General features: G+C 38.1%; 2 protein-coding genes across 4 annotated transcripts in view; one reads left to right on the top strand and one right to left on the bottom strand.

The window, feature by feature from the left end:
• Positions 1-7,570, bottom strand: part of pgr (progesterone receptor) — a 24,409-nt gene extending 16,839 nt beyond the window's left edge. The window contains exons 1-3 of the mRNA XM_063005266.1: positions 6,743-7,570; positions 2,208-2,317; positions 950-1,066 (exon numbers count right to left, since the gene is read on the bottom strand). Of these exons, the coding sequence (XP_062861336.1) occupies positions 950-1,066; positions 2,208-2,317; positions 6,743-7,386 (871 nt within the window). The 5' untranslated portion in view covers positions 7,387-7,570. The remainder of the gene's footprint in view (positions 1-949; positions 1,067-2,207; positions 2,318-6,742) is intronic.
• Positions 5,146-20,074, top strand: gemin7 (gem (nuclear organelle) associated protein 7). Of its 3 annotated transcripts, none has more exons than XM_063005269.1 (2): positions 5,146-5,256; positions 19,340-20,074. In XM_063005269.1, the coding sequence occupies exon 2, from the start codon at positions 19,370-19,372 to the stop codon at positions 19,754-19,756; it is 387 nt and encodes a 128-aa protein (XP_062861339.1). In that variant the 5' UTR covers positions 5,146-5,256; positions 19,340-19,369; the 3' UTR covers positions 19,757-20,074. The 3 variants fall into 3 exon arrangements, with proteins under 3 accessions (XP_062861339.1, XP_062861337.1, XP_062861338.1); XM_063005267.1 differs by lacking the exon at positions 5,146-5,256 and adding an exon at positions 14,679-14,794; XM_063005268.1 differs by lacking the exon at positions 5,146-5,256 and adding an exon at positions 16,562-16,788.

The following is a 20,074-nucleotide window of genomic DNA, read 5'->3' as shown; positions in this document are numbered from 1 at the left end:
ATGCGTATGGTGGTTTTAATTATTTATTTGCATTGAGAAATGTTCTTTTTAAACTGATTGACAATTCTCAAAAGTATGGCACAAAGTGTTAAGCCAACATCTTTGCATGCAGAAATTGAGCCTTTGTCGAATCCTTCTTTTATGCCCAATCATGATGTGCACCTTCAAAGTTAAACGTGTTTATATTAACAAAATACAAAACATACATTCATTTCAAAATGTTTCTGGAAATGGGGTTTAAAAATAATTGGTAACTTTTAGATCTGTTAGCTGTGTACTAATATAAAAAAAGTAAAATATTTTTTCTAGCCGGCCTTTAAACTTGACTGCATTTTAACATGTTACATCAAGAACAGTGTAGCGCTGGCTTACAATAGAATTAAGAACAGTGTAGCATAGTTGATTTGTACCATGTGACAGTAAAAGGGTGTAAAACAAGATGAGCTGAAGGAGTCTTCTCTTACAGCTGAGCCAAATTATGCAGCTCATCACACCGCATCAAGCTCAGGAATAACCACGTCATCGCTCAAAATGAGTATGAGCAGTTTGAGCAGTTTAATAAAAAAGTGTTATGAAAACAGTTGCTGGTAATTTACATGCAAGGTATGATTTATATAACAGTATTTTACTATTATTATAAAATACAGTAAAAACTGTTGTAATTCCACAGTAAATGTACAGCAATATTACAGTGTAGCTGGCACAGAATAGGAGGATCTCTGCAGAATGAAAGTCGACGTTTGACAATGAGTTAATCAGGTGTTGTCCAACTGATTGCAGTTAAGTTGAGGATTAGTATTATGTAGCATCACTTTATAGATAAAAACTTTCTGATGTACACAATATTAAATAAGTTTTACTTTGTTAGTTTTATTGGTTTCATAATTATGACCTGTCATGGTGTACTTTAATGATTCCCTCATGCAGAGTATATAAAAGTAAAGCTTACCTCCAAGCATCATCCCAGCCTGGTAGCATTTTCTGAGGCGGCAGGCAGGACAGTTTTTTCTCCTGATCTTATCCACAATGCAGTCATTCCGCCCGGCACACAGATAGTTATGATGTCCTTGACGAAATCAAAACTGATGTTAGTGCCCAGATCCAGAGAACTCTGATTGTTTTTAAAATATAAAGACGGATATAGAGAGATAAAGATAAAAAAAATTGCATGGAAGAGGAGAGAGGAATTCATTTAAGGCAAGGCTGAGAGGACAGGGTGACACGGCCATGGTCAGACATTGTGGCTCTCACGTATCTGCTGTTAAAAGACATGAAGAATAACAAGTCCAGAAATGAGAACACCGTGAACATTGGCTCATGTGATAGCCTAGTTACTGACCCCTGTAAGATTGCATGTACAGATGATTCATCGACTTGAAACATGGCTGGCACATTTCACACAACATTACACCAAATAAAAGCTTAATGAAATAGATTTTCCAGCTGTTTCAAAATGTATAATGTTTATGTATTTGCTGAAGTGATTGTAGTGTTGATCTGGAAGTCCATGGTAATCCGAATTAGATTCTGTGCACTGGTTAATATGACTTTAGTTAGTGAGTGAGTGAGCCCTGCTGTAAATTTGCACCTCGTCCACAGTGATAAGAAAGAACTCAGTGGTGTTTTTGCACTGGTTTTCTGGGTGGCTTTAAACCCACCATAATCCTAATTAGGATAAAGTGGTGACTGAAGGTAACTGTATGCAAGAATATGGAGTTGAAGTGTGAGGATAAGACAAAGTTAAGGTCTTGGCAAACTAGGTTTATTGTTTGCCTAGGTTTATGTCAGTGTGGTGATTGACATGGTTTTTTTAGCTGTCAGTTTGGATTTCGTTTGGTTTCTTCAGTTTTCTTCCAACAACATGCCAGTATATTGCTTGGCTGCTTTAAACTACCCATGAGTAAATGTGGAATGAATTGTGTGCTGCCCTGCTATTGACTGGCATTGACTTGTATTTCTGCTTTTGTGCCATATGAAAGAATGTTTTTATGCTTTTTCAGTTTAAATAACAATTACACCATTTAGCAGAAACTTTTATCTAAAGTGACTTACAATTATTACTGAATACAATATGAGCAATTAGGGGTTATGGGCCCTCCTCACGGGCCCAACATTGGCAACCTGGTGGTGGTGTGGCTTGAACTGGTAACCTTCTGATTACTAGTCCAGTATTTTCTATCATTTAAGTATTTTCTGCTTGTTCTTACCTTCCACAGCTCTTTTGAAGAACACTTTGCAACTTCCACATGTCAGGACTCCATAGTGGCAGCCTGAGGCTTCGTCCCCACATATCACACACACCCTCTGGGAATGCACTCTGCACACAAGTTAAACACACGTTCAAACAGCAATCCATGCCAAACAAAACAGCCAGTATACACACAAGTTGGATTCTAAGTGTTTACTCCAAAAAGATCTGTGTACCCATTAAAATGTTTCTGTATATTTCTGTATGTAATCTGATCAATAATAATCAACAAGTGATTAACAGAATTAGACAAATAGAACAATATATGGCCAACTATGTCTGTTCTAAATACTGAGTTTAGATATTTTAGTCAGACCAATTTTTGGACAGTTTCTTAGATGTTTTAGACAACTCCATGTTAATGTCTGGTTTAAAGTGTCCAACAAGCTTATGACCAGGTGTTCACAGTTTTGACCATATAGTGTGTATCACACATAACCCAACCAATAGTAAGCAATATTTTAGAAAAATAATGGCGCCTTTTTTACTTTTACTGTAGAAAGTAACCCTTTAATCATTACATACAGTGCATCACAAAAGTGAGTACACCCCTCACATTTCTGCAAATATTTTATTATATCTTTTCATGGGACAACACTATAGAAATAAAACTTGGATATAACTTAGAGTAGTCAGTGTACAACTTGTATAGCAGTGTAGATTTACTGTCTTCTGAAAATAACTCAACACACAGCCATTAATGTCTAAATGGCTGGCAACATAAGTGAGTACACCCCACAGTGAACATGTCCAAATTGTGCCCAAAGTGTCAATATTTTGTTTGACCACCATGATTATGTAGCACTGCCTTAACCCTCCTGGGCATGGAATTCACCAGAGCTGCACAGGTTGCTACTGGAATCCTCTTCCACTCCTCCATGATGACATCACGGAGCTGGTGGATGTTAGACACCTTGAACTCCTCCACCTTCCACTTGAGGATGAGCCACAGGTGCTCAATTGGGTTTAGTCCATCACCTTTACCTTCAGCTTCCTCAGCAAAGCAGTTGTCATCTTGGAGGTTGTGTTTGGGGTCGTTATCCTGTTGGAAAACTGCCATGAGGCCCAGTTTTCGAAGGGAGGGGATCATGTTCTGTTTCAGAAACAGTACATGTTGGAATTCATGTTTCCCTCAACAGACTGCAGCTCCCCAGTGCCTGCAGCACTCATGCAGCCCAAGACCATGATGCTACCACCACCATGCTTGACTGTAGGCAAGATACAGTTGTCTTGGTACTTCTCACCAGGGCGCCGCCACACATGCTGGACACCATCTGAGCCAAACAAGTTTATCTTGGTCTCGTCAGACCACAGGGCATTCCAGTAATCCATGTTCTTGGACTGCTTGTCTTCAGCAAACTGTTTGCTGGCTTTCTTGTGCGTCAGCTTCCTTCTGGGATGACGACCATGCAGACCGAGTTGATGCAGTGTGCGGCGTATGGTCTGAGCACTGACAGGCTTACCTACCACGTCTTCAACCTCTGCAGCAATGCTGGCAGCACTCATGTGTCTATTTTTTAAAGCCAACCTCTGGATATGACGCCGAACACGTGGACTCAACTTCTTTGGTCGACCCTGGCAAAGCCTGTTCCGAGTGGAACCTGTCCTGGAAAACCGCTGTATGACCTTGGCCACCATGCTGTAACTCAGTTTCAGGGTGTTAGCAATCTGCTTATAGCCCAGGCCATCTTTTTGGAGAGCAACAATTCTATTTCTCACATCCTCAGAGAGTTATTTGCCATGAGGTGCCATGTTGAATATCCAGTGGCCAGTATGAGAGAATTGTACCCAAAACACCAAATTTAACAGCCCTGCTCCCCATTTACACCTGGGACCTTGACACATGACACCAGGGAGGGACAACGACACATTTGGGCACAATTTGGACATGTTCACTGTGGGGTGTACTCACTTATGTTGCAGCTATTTAGACATTAATGGCTGTGTGTTGAGTTATTTTCAGAAGACAGTAAATCTACACTGCTATACAAGCTGTACACTGACTACTCTAAGTTATATCCAAGTTTCATGTCTATAGTGTTGTCCCATGAAAAGATATAATGAAATATTTGCAGAAATGTGAGGGGTGTACTCACTTTTGTGATACACTGTACATATAAATATATGTCTTTAAATATTATAAAAATGGTTAAGAATCTGGAACACACACACTGTAAAGCCAAAATATATACACTTTCTATTTTTTATATTTATATATTTTTTTACTAATCCATCTATACTTAATAACAAAGTAAAAAGGTGTAAAAAGAGTAAAAAAAATACCTAAACATCAAAACGTGAACATACTTATTCACAAAATTATTTAGACCCTTTGCTGTGGCACTACTCATTGGGACCTTTGGTATAAATATTCTTGTGATATTTCATCGCCTTGGGGATCACCTGTTGAAATTTGAACTGGTTGGAAAATAAAACACCTGCATTTATAAGGGCACGCAATTTACACTGCATTGTCAAGACAAAAAACATCTACTGAATGCAAGAAGCTGTCTGTGGATCTGTGGATCTGTATCGTGAATAGATAGTCACGCACTGATCTCCATTATCCCCCGTCTTGCTCTGTAGGTGCCATCGATCAGAGGTGCCAGCTAGCAGAGGTCTTAATGAAGAATTCCTTCTGGCAGTCCCACCCTCGGGCGAGCCAATCATTGTTCACATGGGCACCCAGCCTGCTGGCAGCAGAGCTGAGATTTGAACTTATGAGTTCAAGATGACAGCTCTGCTGTGCTAGTGTGATTTACCGCTGCGCCACCTGAGTACTTTTACTTAAGTAAATAATGTGTGCCTATGCTGGCCGGCAGTGAGGTTGGGGTGCAGATTGACGAAAAGCGCAGCTCTCTTAAAACTACACTTTAAAGCATTCTCTGCAACTAATCAAACATTATTTACTACCTGTTCTAAAGTTCTGTTTATGGGTGGCGTGGCTGGTGTTTTTTTTTTTTTTTTTGCCATTTCCGATTTGCTGGGTTCTCCTGTCTGATTCTCTGGTGAGTGTTTGAGTTATAAGTTAATCTGACATGCTTAATCAGACCAAAGTTTACATGCAAAGAAAGCAGATAAATGTAAACAACATTTGACTAGGAAGAATCCACAATAAAAACTATCCAGTTTCATTAACCTGGCTTTCTTGACTAATTTTAATCACAACAAAATCATCAGAAATCCCTTGACTCTGTAAATGTGGTTAATTCATGTTGCACTCTACTTGAACTAATTGCTCATCACCAGACTTACCTTCATTCTGTGTCACGGCCTTACAGCAGATGTTGAATTGGGATATTTTACAGCATGTACCAAAGTAATGCTCATAGCATTTTAATTAGGGGTTTAAATGAACTTTATTGTGATTGGCTAAAGTAGCCAAAAAGATTTGACAATCTATATAGTTTATTGACATTATAATTTTCATGATATTTACACATTCAGTTCTATCCCCAAATGCTGCACAAAGCACTAGTACTTACAATATAAACTGTATGTAATGTGAGTATACTGTGAGGGATTGAAAATTCTAATACCATATTTAGGTTCAGCATATAAAAATACATGAGACATTTTTTTTTACATTTGCACTTTTACTTCAGGAAGCAATTGTGTACTTTGGAGCAGATAGTAAATTTGTGTTCTCTTTGGATGTATTTGTACTTTTACCGGAGGAAGTTAATTGGTTGAGGATTTGTACTTTAGTAAATCATTTGTGTGCTTTTTGTACGTACATACGCTGATTTTGTTCTAAGTAAGTTTCTTTGTACTTCTTTTGATGAGCAACTATTTTCATTGAGTATTGTTCAAGAGTTTAACAATAGTGTTATTTGAGCAAGTATTTTTGTTCTTCTTTTGTTAATTATTTGCACTTTTAATGAAGCAAATTTAGGAAACATTTAGACGATGTTTTAGATGTTTATAATCTGTGTAGAATTGTAAATAAATTGAGTAATACTTAGTTGATATTAGTTGACAGTAGTGTTACTTGAGCAAGTATGTTCTTTTGTTAATGATTTGCACTTTTAATGAAGCAAATTTAGGAAACATTTGGACTGATGTTTTGGATGTTTATAATCTGTGTAGAATTATACATAATTTGAGTAATACTTAGTTGATATTAGTTGACACTAGTGTTACTTGAGCAAGTATTTTGTTCTTTTGTTCATTATTGGCACTTTTAATTAAGCACATTTTGGAAACATTTGGATGATGTTTTGAATGTGTATAATCTGTGTACAATTGTAAATAAATTGAGTAATACTTAGTTGATTTCTATTTTAACTTGATCAAGTAGATTTGTTCTTTTGTAGATACATTTTTGTATTGTTATTTGAGCAAATTTGGGCTTCTTGTTCTGCTTGGTCATTTCTGTGGGTCTTAGAAAGCTTTTTCTGTAAATTTACTTGACTTAATGTATAATTATTTAAACAATAATGCAATTTTAATACTGCGTATCTGTTTAATGCAATTGATTAATAACATATTTACCCTGGAATGGCGCTGTAAAATGTTGGTGATCTTTGGATGAATCCAGAACTGCCGACAATCTCCTGCGATGCAAACCCGACCTGACCTGGTCTCTCAAACCACAGGTGTGAGTCCCAAGAACCCAACTCGCTTTTGCACACTAGTGGTGGTGTGGTGCTGGGCTCGAAGGCAAGCTGTGTCATGGGACCTGTTGCGCTGGTTTGGTTCAGATCAACCATCAACCCCGAATTGGAGTCCATCATTGGTGAGTGGCATGGGGAGACTGAAGATGTACACACATCCAGTGTGTTGACATTGGGTGCTAAATGAAACTCGGAGCGTGTTTGCGCACTGATGAGTGGCGGCTCTCGCTCGTTCTTCAACGGCAAAGAACTGACTGGAATTTCCACCCATGGCCCTGGTTCCAGTTTCAGAAGCTCCTCAGATCCATCGTGGTTTGGTCCGAAAGCTTTCTCAAATACTTCAAACTCACTGTCGAGGTTTGTAGCTGAAAGAATTGCTAATGTATCCAAGTTGTCAAAACTGCGCGCTCCCTCAGCTCCGTTCTTCACCTGTCCGAAGCTTATATCTGTATATTTGTCCATCATATCATTCACTCTTTGGCTGTCTGAGGAATCCAGAGCCGAAGTACTTACCGCCTCCATGTTTTGTTGTTTTTAATTGAGTTTTATTAAAAAAACAGCGCACGAAACAGAGCAAATTGCAGCCGGAGTTAGGAGGATCCTGTGCGCTCTGCGCTTGCTGCCCTTATCCAACAAACACCTTCCTACAAATCTCCCTCCTTGTGGCGAAAGCTTGTGTAGCAGACACGCACAAATCTCATCCAAGGTCTCTTTCGAACTCGAGTGAATTTCTATCATTTAAAAAAGATCATTAATGTAAAAAAATACTGTTAAGTAGTCAACCCTCCAAAATATTTCGATTTACTTAACCACTAGAAATTAGACGTTAGTCACTCTCCCTCTTTTTATTGAAATTACAACTTCTACATGATCCACATCCATGACATTGAATTTAAATATCAAGTTTTTCAAGCATTTCAAGCATTTTTTCCCTAAAGTGCTATCCATGTGCTCCACAAGCTCCTGGATGTCACTGCATTTTGTTAGGACTTCCTCTTTTTCTATACAGCAGCCATGCATCAAAGAGGCTTGGCTTCACCCAGAACACATATTCATACTATTCTGGCCAGCTGAAGAATAACAAGGGTTCTTCAGTAAGTTTCATCACTTTTTAAATTCTATTTATTGAGAATTCCAAAAACATATTACATCACTTTTCTACATCTTCCGATGCATTTTTTCCAGTGTCGTACCAACTTTTAAATGCCATCAACAAAACATGTTTTTGGTTGAGCGTGTAGCCACTAATGCACCGCTGCTTTCACATCATCATCACATGAAAATCTTCTTCCCCTTAAAGCTTATTTGAGCAGTCCAAAAAGGTGGAAATCAGATGGCGCTAAATCCGAACTATAAGCTCTCTCAGACATGACCAATTACTACTCCTCCCGCCCTCTCCGTTTCCAACGAAAATATAAAAGTGCGGAAACTTTTTGAAATTCTTTCGTATTAGGATAAATATAGCAAAGTGGGACACCTAATTCTTGCATTTTAAAATATGGCCCAATATGGCCCCAAAATGATCGTTTTAGAAAAATCTTAACATCTCTCTTTTGCAGTATTCACAATGCAGAAACACTCTATCAACATAGTGCTATTCATTATCAGGGTATCGCACACTAACACTAATTACACTTTGGTGCAATCAAAGGTTACCAGTTTACCTTCAGCATGAAGGTGGAAGTATTGCCATAGTACCTGGAATAAACAAAGAGACACAGACAAAAAATGCTAAACCCAGGTCCACATGCACTGAAATTCCACAATACCTGTGGTCTACACTGTACCGCTGTACTTTTTGCAATATACAAATGCAAAAATCAAATGGAAAAAAAAGAGCTTATTCAAACCATGCGATTTAGCAGTAATACTGGTCCCTGTCCCACCATAGCAGCAATACTCAACCCCACTTTACCAGTAATACCCCATCTTTATGTTACCAGCAATGCCTCTTTACCAGTAAAATACCTTTTTACTATACAAATAACCCATTTCACCCATAATAGCATGCATGGAGTCGAAGATCGTTGGCGTATAAGTTCCTTCTAACTTTTATTACATACATCTAATTGAGACAGCTTGGGAAACCTGATTTTCTCTTAAAACCATGATACCAGACTCTGTCTTTTATGGTTTTCTGCTGGCCTTTGATGCCATAGAACATCCCAAAAGTTTTGAGGGTCAACTGGATGTTTTGTTTGGCCTTTATGCTTTCCATGCTTACATATACTCCTAGGTGAAACAATTTCTTTTATTGGTCCTAACAACAAATCATTAGAAAATTGATTGATTGAAAAATAAGAAAGAACTAAGGAAATGCGCTAAGACCCGTGCCACCATTTGAGAGAACTGTTGAGAGGGAAAAAAGCTAAAAACAGAGAAATCAATGTCTTTTACATGAAGATAAATGCATAAAAAGATTTAACCATTTTATATAAAACTAACGTTTCATGTCTTGTTGTTTAAGGTTTTCCAAAATATCTTGATTTTCATTTGTTTATTTATTTATTTATTTATTTATTTATTTATTTATTTATTTATTTATTTATTTATTTATTTATTTATTTATTTATTTATTTATTTTAGTGCAATTTTGGGTTTGGCTCATTTTTATCTTGTTTTGTCTAATATTCAAAGTACAAACCCCATTTTCAGAAAATGTGGAATGTTATTATATATATAGTCCACAGGCTGCCATAAAATCTCATAAACATTTAGTGATCAAAGGTAACAAAGATTGGGTTATTTTGACTCGATGACCAGATATATAGTTGAAGGAGAGACTGTAGCATTCTAATCCATCAAAACTGTACTTACTATAAAGCATAATGATGATGGTAGTAATATGCTCTAGGGCTGTTTTACATTGTGGACAGTAGACAGATTAACAGAAAAGGAAATCCGGAATAATTACACAGTAAAACCTGTTTCGGCTGGTGGTTTAATACTAATGTTTACCTTATCTAAAACATTGAGTGTCCTAAAAAGTATTTTTTTTAAAATACATGAACAAATTAGTTGAACTTTACCAATTCTGCCAGTTCTGTGAAAGACAGGCAGTTTCAGAAAATTTTGATCATTCTGAGAACATTGTGAACCAAACAAATTAATGAGATTCATAGAAGATTACAAATTAATCTCATTTATCCAGTTTAATTCTTAACACACTGTTCACATTAATAATGCAAGAAAATATACTTGTCCATGATCCTATGATTTTGCTGCTTGATTAAAAAGAACATGTTTAGAGACATTTGATCAAATAAATCAAATGTAGTATAATGGATATGGACTTCAGGAAAACCATTTACTTGAGCAGAGTTGATAATGATTGCTCGTGTACGGCATGTAACCTGGAAACTGGCACGAACCTCAAGGGCAAATGTACTTCACCCGGTTTGCTTGTGAAGTTTTCGCTCCAGAGCACTGTCTATTATGTGTGTTCAGTGTGTGACAAGGTTCACATTGAAAAGGTCTCTATTTTTCTCCTAATTCGGGCCTTTGTGTTCTATTTATGACACACATCTATGACATGACATTTTTACGTAAAACTTGCAGTTTCCAGGAAAGTCATTTTGCTTGATTATCCCTTAGATGCACGAGTGACTGAACCCTACACTCTTCCATAAGTGGGTCAAAAATGACCTGTGTTAGAATCAATGTGTTTTTATGCCACTTTTGTCATTTTGGTTATTGGCAGACTGCTGATGGGTTACTGCAAAAAAAAACCATGATCATTATTTATTTATCTCTCCCACTTTAGATATTTACTGATCAGCCATAACATTAAAACCACCTCCTTGTTTCTACACTCACTGTCCATTTTATCAGCTCCACTTACATAGAAGCACTTTGTAGTTCTACAATTACTTCTTTTCCTAGGCCTTTGTCCCGTTCGGTTACGGGGTTGGCTCTCGGCGGGTCACGATCCGTGCATCGATTTGGCACTACAATGCACTGGTTTTGTGCATCTAGCGGCTAGGTATCTATAGGACAATTCAGTGTTTCCAATTAGCCTGGTGGCATGTTTTTTGGACTGTGGGAGGAAACCGGAGCACCCGGAGGAAACACACGCGGACACGGCGAGAACATGCAAACTCCGCACAGAAAGGACCCGGACCGCCCCACCTGGGGATCGAACCCAGGACCTTCTTGCTGTGAGGCGACAGTGCTACCCACAATTACTGACTGTAGTCCATCTGTTTCTCTACATACTTTCTTAGCTTGCTTTCACGCTGTTCTTCAATGGTCAGGACCACCACAGAGCAGACACTATTATTTAGGTGGTGGATGATTCTCAGCACTGCAGTGACACTGACATGGTGGTGTGTTAGTGTGTGCTATGCTGGTATGAGTGGATCAGACACAGCAGCACTGCTGGAGTTTTTAAATACCGTGTCCACTCACTGTCCACTCTTTTAGACACTCCTACCTAGTTGGTCCATCTTGTAGACGTAAAGTCAGAGACAGGACACTGCCCACGGGGTGCTGTTGTCTGGAGATTTTTGGTTGGTGGACTATTCTCATTACAGCAGTGACAGTGAGGTGTTTAAAAACTCCAGCAGCGCTGCTGTGTCTGATCCACTCATACCAGCACAACACACACTAACACACCACCACCATGTCATTGTCACTGCAGTGCTGAGAATGATCCACCACCCAAATAATACCTGCTCTGTGGTGGTCCTGTGGGGGTCCTAACCATTAAAGAACAGGGTGAAAGCAGGCTAAAAAAGTATGTAGAGAATGTGATGTTTATGTATGCTCCACATTGTCACTGTTGTTCTCTCAACTTTGGCCATTAGTGCTATGTCAGTGTAGACAATGTTTTTCATTGTCTTATCTAGCATTTATGTCTTTTGTCACATCAGAAACTAAGCGTAAGCAGCTCAAACTGCCGATTTCATATCCTCAAATCTGTCCACATATTTTTTAAATCAAAATTTTCACTTGACAGGGTCAAGGTGATCAAGCACCAACCTTTTTTTGTCCTGCATCCTCTCTGCACTATTGCCTGTCACCTTGACAACTAGAAGTAAGTCAGATAAGGGAATCGGGTGATGTGTTACAGGAAATGTTTACCAAGGCTAGAAAAGATTTAATTCTTTGGCTCAAAGAATGTGGCTCAAATCATAATGTCACACAATTGTAAATTTATTAAAAACAGTGATAATAACTCGTACTCCAGTATAAAAAAATAACCGCTTAAACCGTCTGTAGCAAATAATTTCAGTTTAATGTTTGTAATTAAGGCCCTAGACCCTATATATTCTAAAGACCCTAGTCCTAAAGCTTCAGAGAGTGCATATAATGTTTCCAAAATACATTTCTCTTTCTGTATCAGGGTACACACAGACTAGAATAGAATGTGATTTGCTCTATCCCAAATCACACTATTTACTACATAGTGTCCTACATTACTTCACTAATAATGAGGTTACTAGATTACTTAAGAAGCATGGATAGAGTGGGTACCAGCAATGCCTGTAATAGTACAGTTTAAGACACAGCTCTCCAGCTCACTGGCTAAAGCAGTGCCTCTCCTCTGATATTTGTGCAACCTGTTTTGGTATCTTATGATACTTTTTTTCAAGTAAATATTTGTTGAAGAAGCTGTTATTTGAACAGTTGACTGACCAATCAAGGACATTGGTGGTTGCCAAATGTCCGATAGTGTTTCATCAACAACTTTAAATAAAGTTTACAGAATTTCAAACACTGACATTAAAACCTTGGTTAAAAGCTAACCAGAGCCAAAAGAGTGTTTTGTAGTATTGTGGACCAAGTGAATATGTCACCCTTTCTTAGAAACTTCATAAGCAAGGCAGCACAACACAAGGACACATTTGTTATATTGATAACACTGCCACCACAGCAGTTAGTGTTTGTTTAGGCTATTAGTTACAACCTGTCTGTGTGTGTGTGTGTGTGTGTGTGTGTGTATACTCTTGGCCTACACATTTTACATAAAAACTAAATTGTGAAGCTAGATTGTGTTGCTTTCAGTCTAGCTTTTGCATTCAGTTCACAATGCACCCTTCCCACTTTAAAAAAGGCACATCTTCCCATGTGCTTTCCATGTGATAAAAACAGATTTTCTCATCCATCCAATGCCCTAAAAAGCTTAAATTGACACTTTGCAAATATGAGCTGAAAAGTAAAATTTTAACACTTCCTTTTTTATATAGTTTTACTCCACATTTTTGCTTAAGCAAGATATTTCTGCAGGCTTTTGGCTGCAACCCTTTGGGTTTTTTTTGGCATGACATTTATATAACTTGTTTTTATTTTTACACGCTATGAAGTTTTTTTCTACAGCCATCCGGCTGGGCTGGGAACCTACATGAACAACGATTGGCTGTTGTTCATACAGGGTGGGAGCCGGATAGGGACTCCTCATAACTGAGGCAATTACAACCTCTGCTGGCTGATTGATGGCGCCTGCACAGAGTCGAGGGATAATGCGTTGATCAGGGTGTGGCTCTCCGTACACGAAGCTGATCCGCATATGAACTCGCCTTGTGCAGGTGAAAAGATGCAGTCGGCTACTGCATCAATCAGGGTAGAGATCAGCATCAGTAGAGAGGAAGCGTAATGCAATTGGGTAATTGGATGATCTGAAGTCAGGAGAAAAGGGGGAGAAAAATGCCTGAACAAATATATAATATACTGTATATATAAAGAAATGTTTTTGTAATTTTTGGCATAATGCCTTTGTAGAATTTATTTAGTATCCTACAGAGTAGAGTATCCTCTGTAGGATATTTAGTATCCTCCTTCGAGAAGGACTCTTTTTTTTTCAATCTGCATATGAAAAAATACAATCATTAGTGTGTAACTACTTTAAACAGAACATCAGTGTTTAGTATTGTAATTTAGATGAAGATCCAATGAATAATGCCTTATGAAGTATATGTCCATGCCACAAGCTGGTAAAGTAGTGCACTTGGGTTTGATTGTCACCTTTTTTGTGTAGGTTTCCTCTGGCTCCAGTTTTCATCCACCGCCCAAAAACATGCACAAGCTGGATAGGCTGCTTTAGTCTAAGTTGCCCTTTGATGGATCGGCACCCTGTCAGGGTGTAATTCTGCCCTTGGCTAATTCAGTAAGGGTGCTGGTAGACTCACAGAAAGCTCTTGTGAGATAAAGCAGTGTGGGTTGTGGGTTTTATCCTGCAACAGGAGAGAGAGCGAGTCTCTAAAGATGATTTGAGAGGTCACAGTGAACTATAACACAAACAGCCTGGTCTGTTACCGAGGAAGCTGAAGCAGTGGCTCTAGTTGCAATTAGAAACAGAGCAGCACGGTTTGTCAGGATGAGTCATGATTCAGGAGAACAAACATGACCTGGTGGTTAGACTTTTTTTTATTTGATTAAATTACTCTTTGACTTAAATCAAACACATTGTACTGTGGGTTAAATTACTCATCTATTAAAGTCACATTTTTCTAATTAGAACTGAAACTTAGTGTAAGTAGTGCAACCAAAAAGTATCTAGGCATTGTGGCATTATACACTGATCAGCCATAACATTTAAACCAGCTCCTTGTTTCTACACTCACTGTCCATTTTATCAGCTCCACTTACCATATAGAAGTACTTTGTAGTTCTACAATTACTGACTGTAGTCCACTACAGAGTAGGTATTTTTTGGGTGCTGGATCATTCTCAGCACTGCAGTGACACTGACATGGTGGTGGTGTGTTAGTGTGTGTTGTGCTGGTATGAGTGGATCAGACACAGCAGCGCTGCTGGAGCTTTTAAATACCGTGTCCACTCACTGTCCACTCTATTAGACACTCCTACCTAGTTGGTCCACCTTGTAGATGTAAAGTCAAAGACATAAAGTCAGAGAGAGGGCTAACAAAGCATGCAGAGAAACAGATGGACTACAGTCAGTAATTGTAGAATTACAAAGTGCTTCTATATGGTAAGTGAAGCAGATATAATGGACAGTGTGTGAAAAAACAAGGAGGTGGTTTTAATGTTGTGGCTGATCTGTGTGTGTGTGTGTGTGTGTATAGATATAAATTATATATAAGATCAAATTATATGTAAAATCATTTGTTATTTCATAATAATAATTTTATAATTTAAAAAAATGATAAAAAACACGAGACGTTTTTAATGTTGACTTTATCACATGAAAGAAGCTTCACTCCGAACTAGGCCGCCACTGCGCAGCATTTTGAAAAGCTTCCAGCAATTAACCCTTTTCCAAACCAGTTTGCAGGAAAGCTTAATTGCTTCAGAACGCTTCGTTTTGTCATCACTACATTCACCAAAACACAAACACGGAATAAGAGCCTCACTACGCACGCTGCGCAAAGTGCGTAAGGTGCGTCCGTACATTACGTACGTATAGATTACACTATTATCTCCATAAAATTGCTCCTATTTCTGTATGTGCAAAGCAAAGTATTAAAAAACTTACAATCTTCCAATCGCTACCAACATACTGATGTCTGTTAGGATTTTAACAACATAACAACATGATGGTACCACAACAAAACACAGCAGAGCAGGAGGGGAGGAGCAGAGTGTGCATGTAAGATGTGAGAGGAGCGAGTCTGTACAGACATGTGCTGGTAAATTCGGTTCATTTTATGGACTCGGGTTAATCTGAGTCACTCAGTAATGTGATCCGGTTCACTTGGTCAGTTGAGTCACTTGAGTCACATGAGTCACTTGTACTGACATTCTAATTGCGATTGATTTACTGCATGAAAATGCATCCAAATATCACTTGTCTTCTGTGCACTCATCTTCTGTAAATAAATCCTTCTCTCTTAATTCTCTTGGCACCTCACACACTTCTCTTGTCAGTGCCAGGTTGACACTTTTTTCTAAGTGGAATCCTGATCATGCGGGAGAGGAGGGTGGACTCACCTACCAATCAGATGGGTATATTAATGGGTCAAGGGTTTAAAATGACCATGGGGGCTATGATACTCCTTAAGTGGTACAGTACTACAGTAGCCTGTAAGCATTTGCATTTTAATAATAATATAACTATATTCTGTTGTTGTTTTGCTTACAAGAAAATATGCTGCATTACTATACCTTGACTACTGATAATAATAAAAGCATGTGCATAAAACAGTGGCGTAACTACAGGGGGGGCAGGTGCACTGGGGCCCATGGCAGGGGGGGGGCCCTCCACGACATGAACTCAACCACCCACCTCACTGGCCCACCCATTGGCTGCATGTATTATGGCAAGCCAAATTGAAAATATATAGCAAACATATACAGTATATACTGTATATATATATATATATTTGCAAAAAGAAATTTTGGGGCCCCTCAACAAATGTCATATATATATATGACAACAAATGTCATATATATATATGACAACAAATGTCATATATATAAATGTCATATATATATATGACATTTGTTGAGGGGCCCCAAAATTTCTATTTGCACTGGGGCCCAGTGTGTTTAATCGCTTGTTTATTGGAATATTTAACTTATTACTTAGATTCACGGAGTCCGCGGTGTTTTGCTGAGTCTGCTTTCTGGCCTTGAGTACTTAGCAGCAGCCAGTGAAAGGACTCATAGGATCCTTGTGAATTGAGTTTTCGGACTCGTGATTCCTGATTCAGTACAAAGATTCGAATCATTAACCCGGGTGATTCAGGAATCACCAGATCTAGTACAGGTCTTTACTTTCTGATGAGACGGGAAAAACGTGCTGAATGTTGCGGAGAAAAAGTAAAACTAAAGTATCGATCCGATTCCAATACCAACGCTGGTATCGACAATATCGATATTTGGATCGATCCGCTCACCCCTACTGCATAGTACTAGAAGTTACCGATTTTTCCTTTAGGGACTTTTATCTATAATAACAAACGTAACATCCGGTCGTGAACGCTTACCGATTTGAAAGAGAACGAGGTGCTTCATGTGTTAATGGTGAGTTTTACACTGATGTTTACTGCAGGCTTGTCTTGTGTAGAGTGTATGTTCACTTTATTTAAACATCACACTTTAGTCAGTAAGCGTCCGGTTGATTAGTTTGGTTATTAGCATTTGTTATGGTCATGTTCTTTATCTTAAAATAGTTGAACTAACAGGACTGTTTGAGTCAGAGGTATTAATAGGGTTTTACTATATGATGTTACTATATTCCGTTTAATATATTTACTTATTCTGGCACACTTGCTTTTTTTAAGTGGCGTCGGACTCGGTTAGATTGTGCGGTCAATACCGCTGCACTTTCCAGAAAATCCTGCTGTCTGTAATAAACATTTACTGCCCCACCCCAAGACCTGTAAAAACAGACAGATGTTTGCACATGTTCACCAGGTAAACGACTTAGCCTTTTAGAGAATTATTCTCTGGTCAGATAAAACAACAACAAAAACCTGTCTGGCCATGTGATCAGTACTATGTTTGGGTTAGGATTAGGCTTGAGGTTAAGATTTTTATCCAAAGAACACCATCATAACTGTAATGTATGGGGGTGGCACTATTATTAAGTAAAGCCTATGCTTTATGCATGTTCTCCTCGTGTCTGTGTGGGTTTCCTCCAGGTGCTCCGGTTTCCTTCCACAGTTCAAAGACATGCAAGTGAGGTGAATTGGGGATACAAAGTTGTCCATGACTGTGTTTGACATTAAACTTGTGAACTGATGAATCTTGTGTAACAAGTAAACATCATTTCTGTCATGGATGTAACCGAGGTGTGTAAAACATGAGGCTAAAATCCTAATAATATAAATAAATAATATAATGTAATAAATGATATATACAAATTCTAAAGAACCACCTCAAGGCATCAGTCAGAAAGCTGAATCTTGGTCACAAATGGGTCTTCCAGCAAGACAATGATCAGTAGTATTCCATTAAAGTTGTGTCAAAATGGTATAAAGGGAATAAGGTGAATGTATGGTAGATGAAAGCATGACCTGAATCTCATAGACATTTTATAAAATGGACTATAAAAGCATGCATGAATTACACCAGTTCTGTCAAGAAAAATGGGCCAAAATTCTGTGTTGTAGTTTGTACTGTATATTGAGAATCTTGTGCAAAGCTATGCAAGCATCTGTGATTAAAAGTAGCAAGTTATGTGATTAAAGGTCAAACCCTAGCACAGGGTATGTAAAATATAAAATAAATTAGCCCCTCCGTTATTATTTTGAATTGACGTCTTGAGTATATAAACTTTATGTACTTAATTTACACAAAATAGTAGAAAAATTGAGTTTGCACATCTTTATTCTAAATGTAATGAAACGTTTGGCTTCAGCTGGAAGTACTTTAAACACTAGATTGTACTGCATGTCTTTTAAAGAAATGATTGTTGCTATTTAAAAAAAAAAGTATTGTTAGTTTAACATTTTCATTTTCAGCATTTAGCAGACGCTTTTATCCAAAGCAATTTACAGTGTACAGTCTAAGCAATTGATGGTTAAGGGCCTTGCTCAGCTTACTAGTCCAGTACTTTAACCACTAGGCTACAACTGCCCTGTAGTAGTATAAAATTAGTAGTAGTATTAGTATAAAGCAATAAATTCTAAACTACCTTTTAAATGAAACGCCAGTTACATTGCATTGCAATAAATGTTCAAAGTCATTCCAGATGTGCTGGTAGTGGTTTTTAAATTTAGGCTCTGTGCAGATCACTGGAATTCTTCCAAACAAAACAAAAGTCTGCTGATCTTCTTGGAGTTGGGCCAATTCCAATTCTGCACTTCTAATTAGAAAGCTGGACAATGAGGTGCTTGTCTTGGCCATGATCATATAATTTATTTTAACATGCACTGGTATAAATAATAGTTAGTACACTGCTAGAATTAAGCAATTAAATTTTTTTCTTTTATGTAGGGTTTCCTACAAAAATGGCTTTAAAATGATTTCTTCTGTATTGCTTTTGCATTCTCAACATCTGTATTTACTGTAACTATCTCATTACTTTGTCTCTTTGTAGTTGGGTCCACTATCCTTTTTTATGTGCTCTCTCAGCTCCATCTCTTATTTATATTTAATTTAATGTTGTATTATTTTTAGAGGTTTGAATATTTGTATATTAAATGAAAATTACACATTTAGCATTTCAAGTAAATACATTAATTTCAAAGATCAGACTATTTCTTTTGCTTCAGTTTCTTTATTATAATAACTGGGGTTGCACGGTGGCTCAGTGGGTAGCACTACTGTCTCAAAGCAAGAAGGTCCTGGGTTCAATTCCCAGGTGGAGCGGTCTGGGTCCTTTCTGTGTGGAGTTTGTATGTTCTCCCCCAGCAGCTCTGGTTTTCTCCCACAGTCCAAAGACATGCAAGTTAGGTGAATTGGAGATACAAAATTGTCCATGACTGTGTATAACATTAAAGACTTGAACTGAAGAATTTTGTGTAACCACTAATAACCTGTCCTGTCATGAATGTAGACAGAGTGTAAAACATGACTAATTATAATAACTGACATTATAAGTTGTTTTTGCTCTAAATCTTTTTCTCAGAATCTGAAAAGTGGACTCTTTAAGAACAACATGAAAAAGCTGGTTAATGTGCTGCGTTTGCCCAAAGGACCTGACCCCAACAGCCGTGGATTTGACCCGACCTCACCTCGGTACATTGCTCTATGCCCATCAACTATACCTGCATCAACAGTGCACAGTGCGGATGATGTAAACATAGAGGAGGAGCAGCGTTTACGCTCAGATCTGCGAGAGCGCTTTCTCAGAAGTCTTATAGCGATGACGGACAAACAAGTACACTTCAAAATGTACGAGAAGGTTGAGGTGCAAGCAAAGTTCGGTGCTTCTGACATCGACATTTTAAACTTTCAGGTGTCTGATCTGCAAACACCGCTGGGAGTGCAGAAAGAGGCCTTGCTTCGATGTCAGGACATCATTTCATACTCGTTTGACTTGTAAATGTAGGTGTGGTAAAGATATAATTTCAGAATAAATATAAATTTGCTTACTGCCTGTTGTTGTGTCAGGTTTAAATAAAAGCAAAAAGGTGGAATGAAATGAAAGGTTCACTTACAGCTATTGGCCACAAGAGGGTGGTAGAACTGTGGGGTTTTAAACGGACGCTTGTCGTTTTTAAAGGACTCAGGTCAGGTCTCAGCTCTATCAGGCCAATGTCTGATTATAAAGCTCAGATTAAACTGTGACTTTCTTGTTTTTAAAACGTTTCTAACAACCAGTCTGCCACCTGTCTGCTTTATTAAACCCACATTGTGTGAA

Source organism: Trichomycterus rosablanca, chromosome 11 (assembly GCF_030014385.1).
Source record: "Trichomycterus rosablanca isolate fTriRos1 chromosome 11, fTriRos1.hap1, whole genome shotgun sequence".
In the NCBI taxonomy this organism is placed as follows: domain Eukaryota; kingdom Metazoa; phylum Chordata; class Actinopteri; order Siluriformes; family Trichomycteridae; genus Trichomycterus; species Trichomycterus rosablanca.
Note: the sequence above shows the minus strand (reverse complement) of the source record. Positions and strands in the feature narration are given on the sequence as shown.

Excerpts from the sequence above, each read along its gene's own strand:
- gemin7 (XM_063005267.1), top strand. The coding sequence starts at position 14,735 with ATGCAGAGAAACAGATGGACTACAGTCAGTAATTGTAGAATTACAAAG. Across the intron at positions 14,795-19,339 it reads TTACAAAGTGCTTCTATATG|AATCTGAAAAGTGGACTCTT; the intron begins GTAAGTGAAGCA and ends TCTTTTTCTCAG.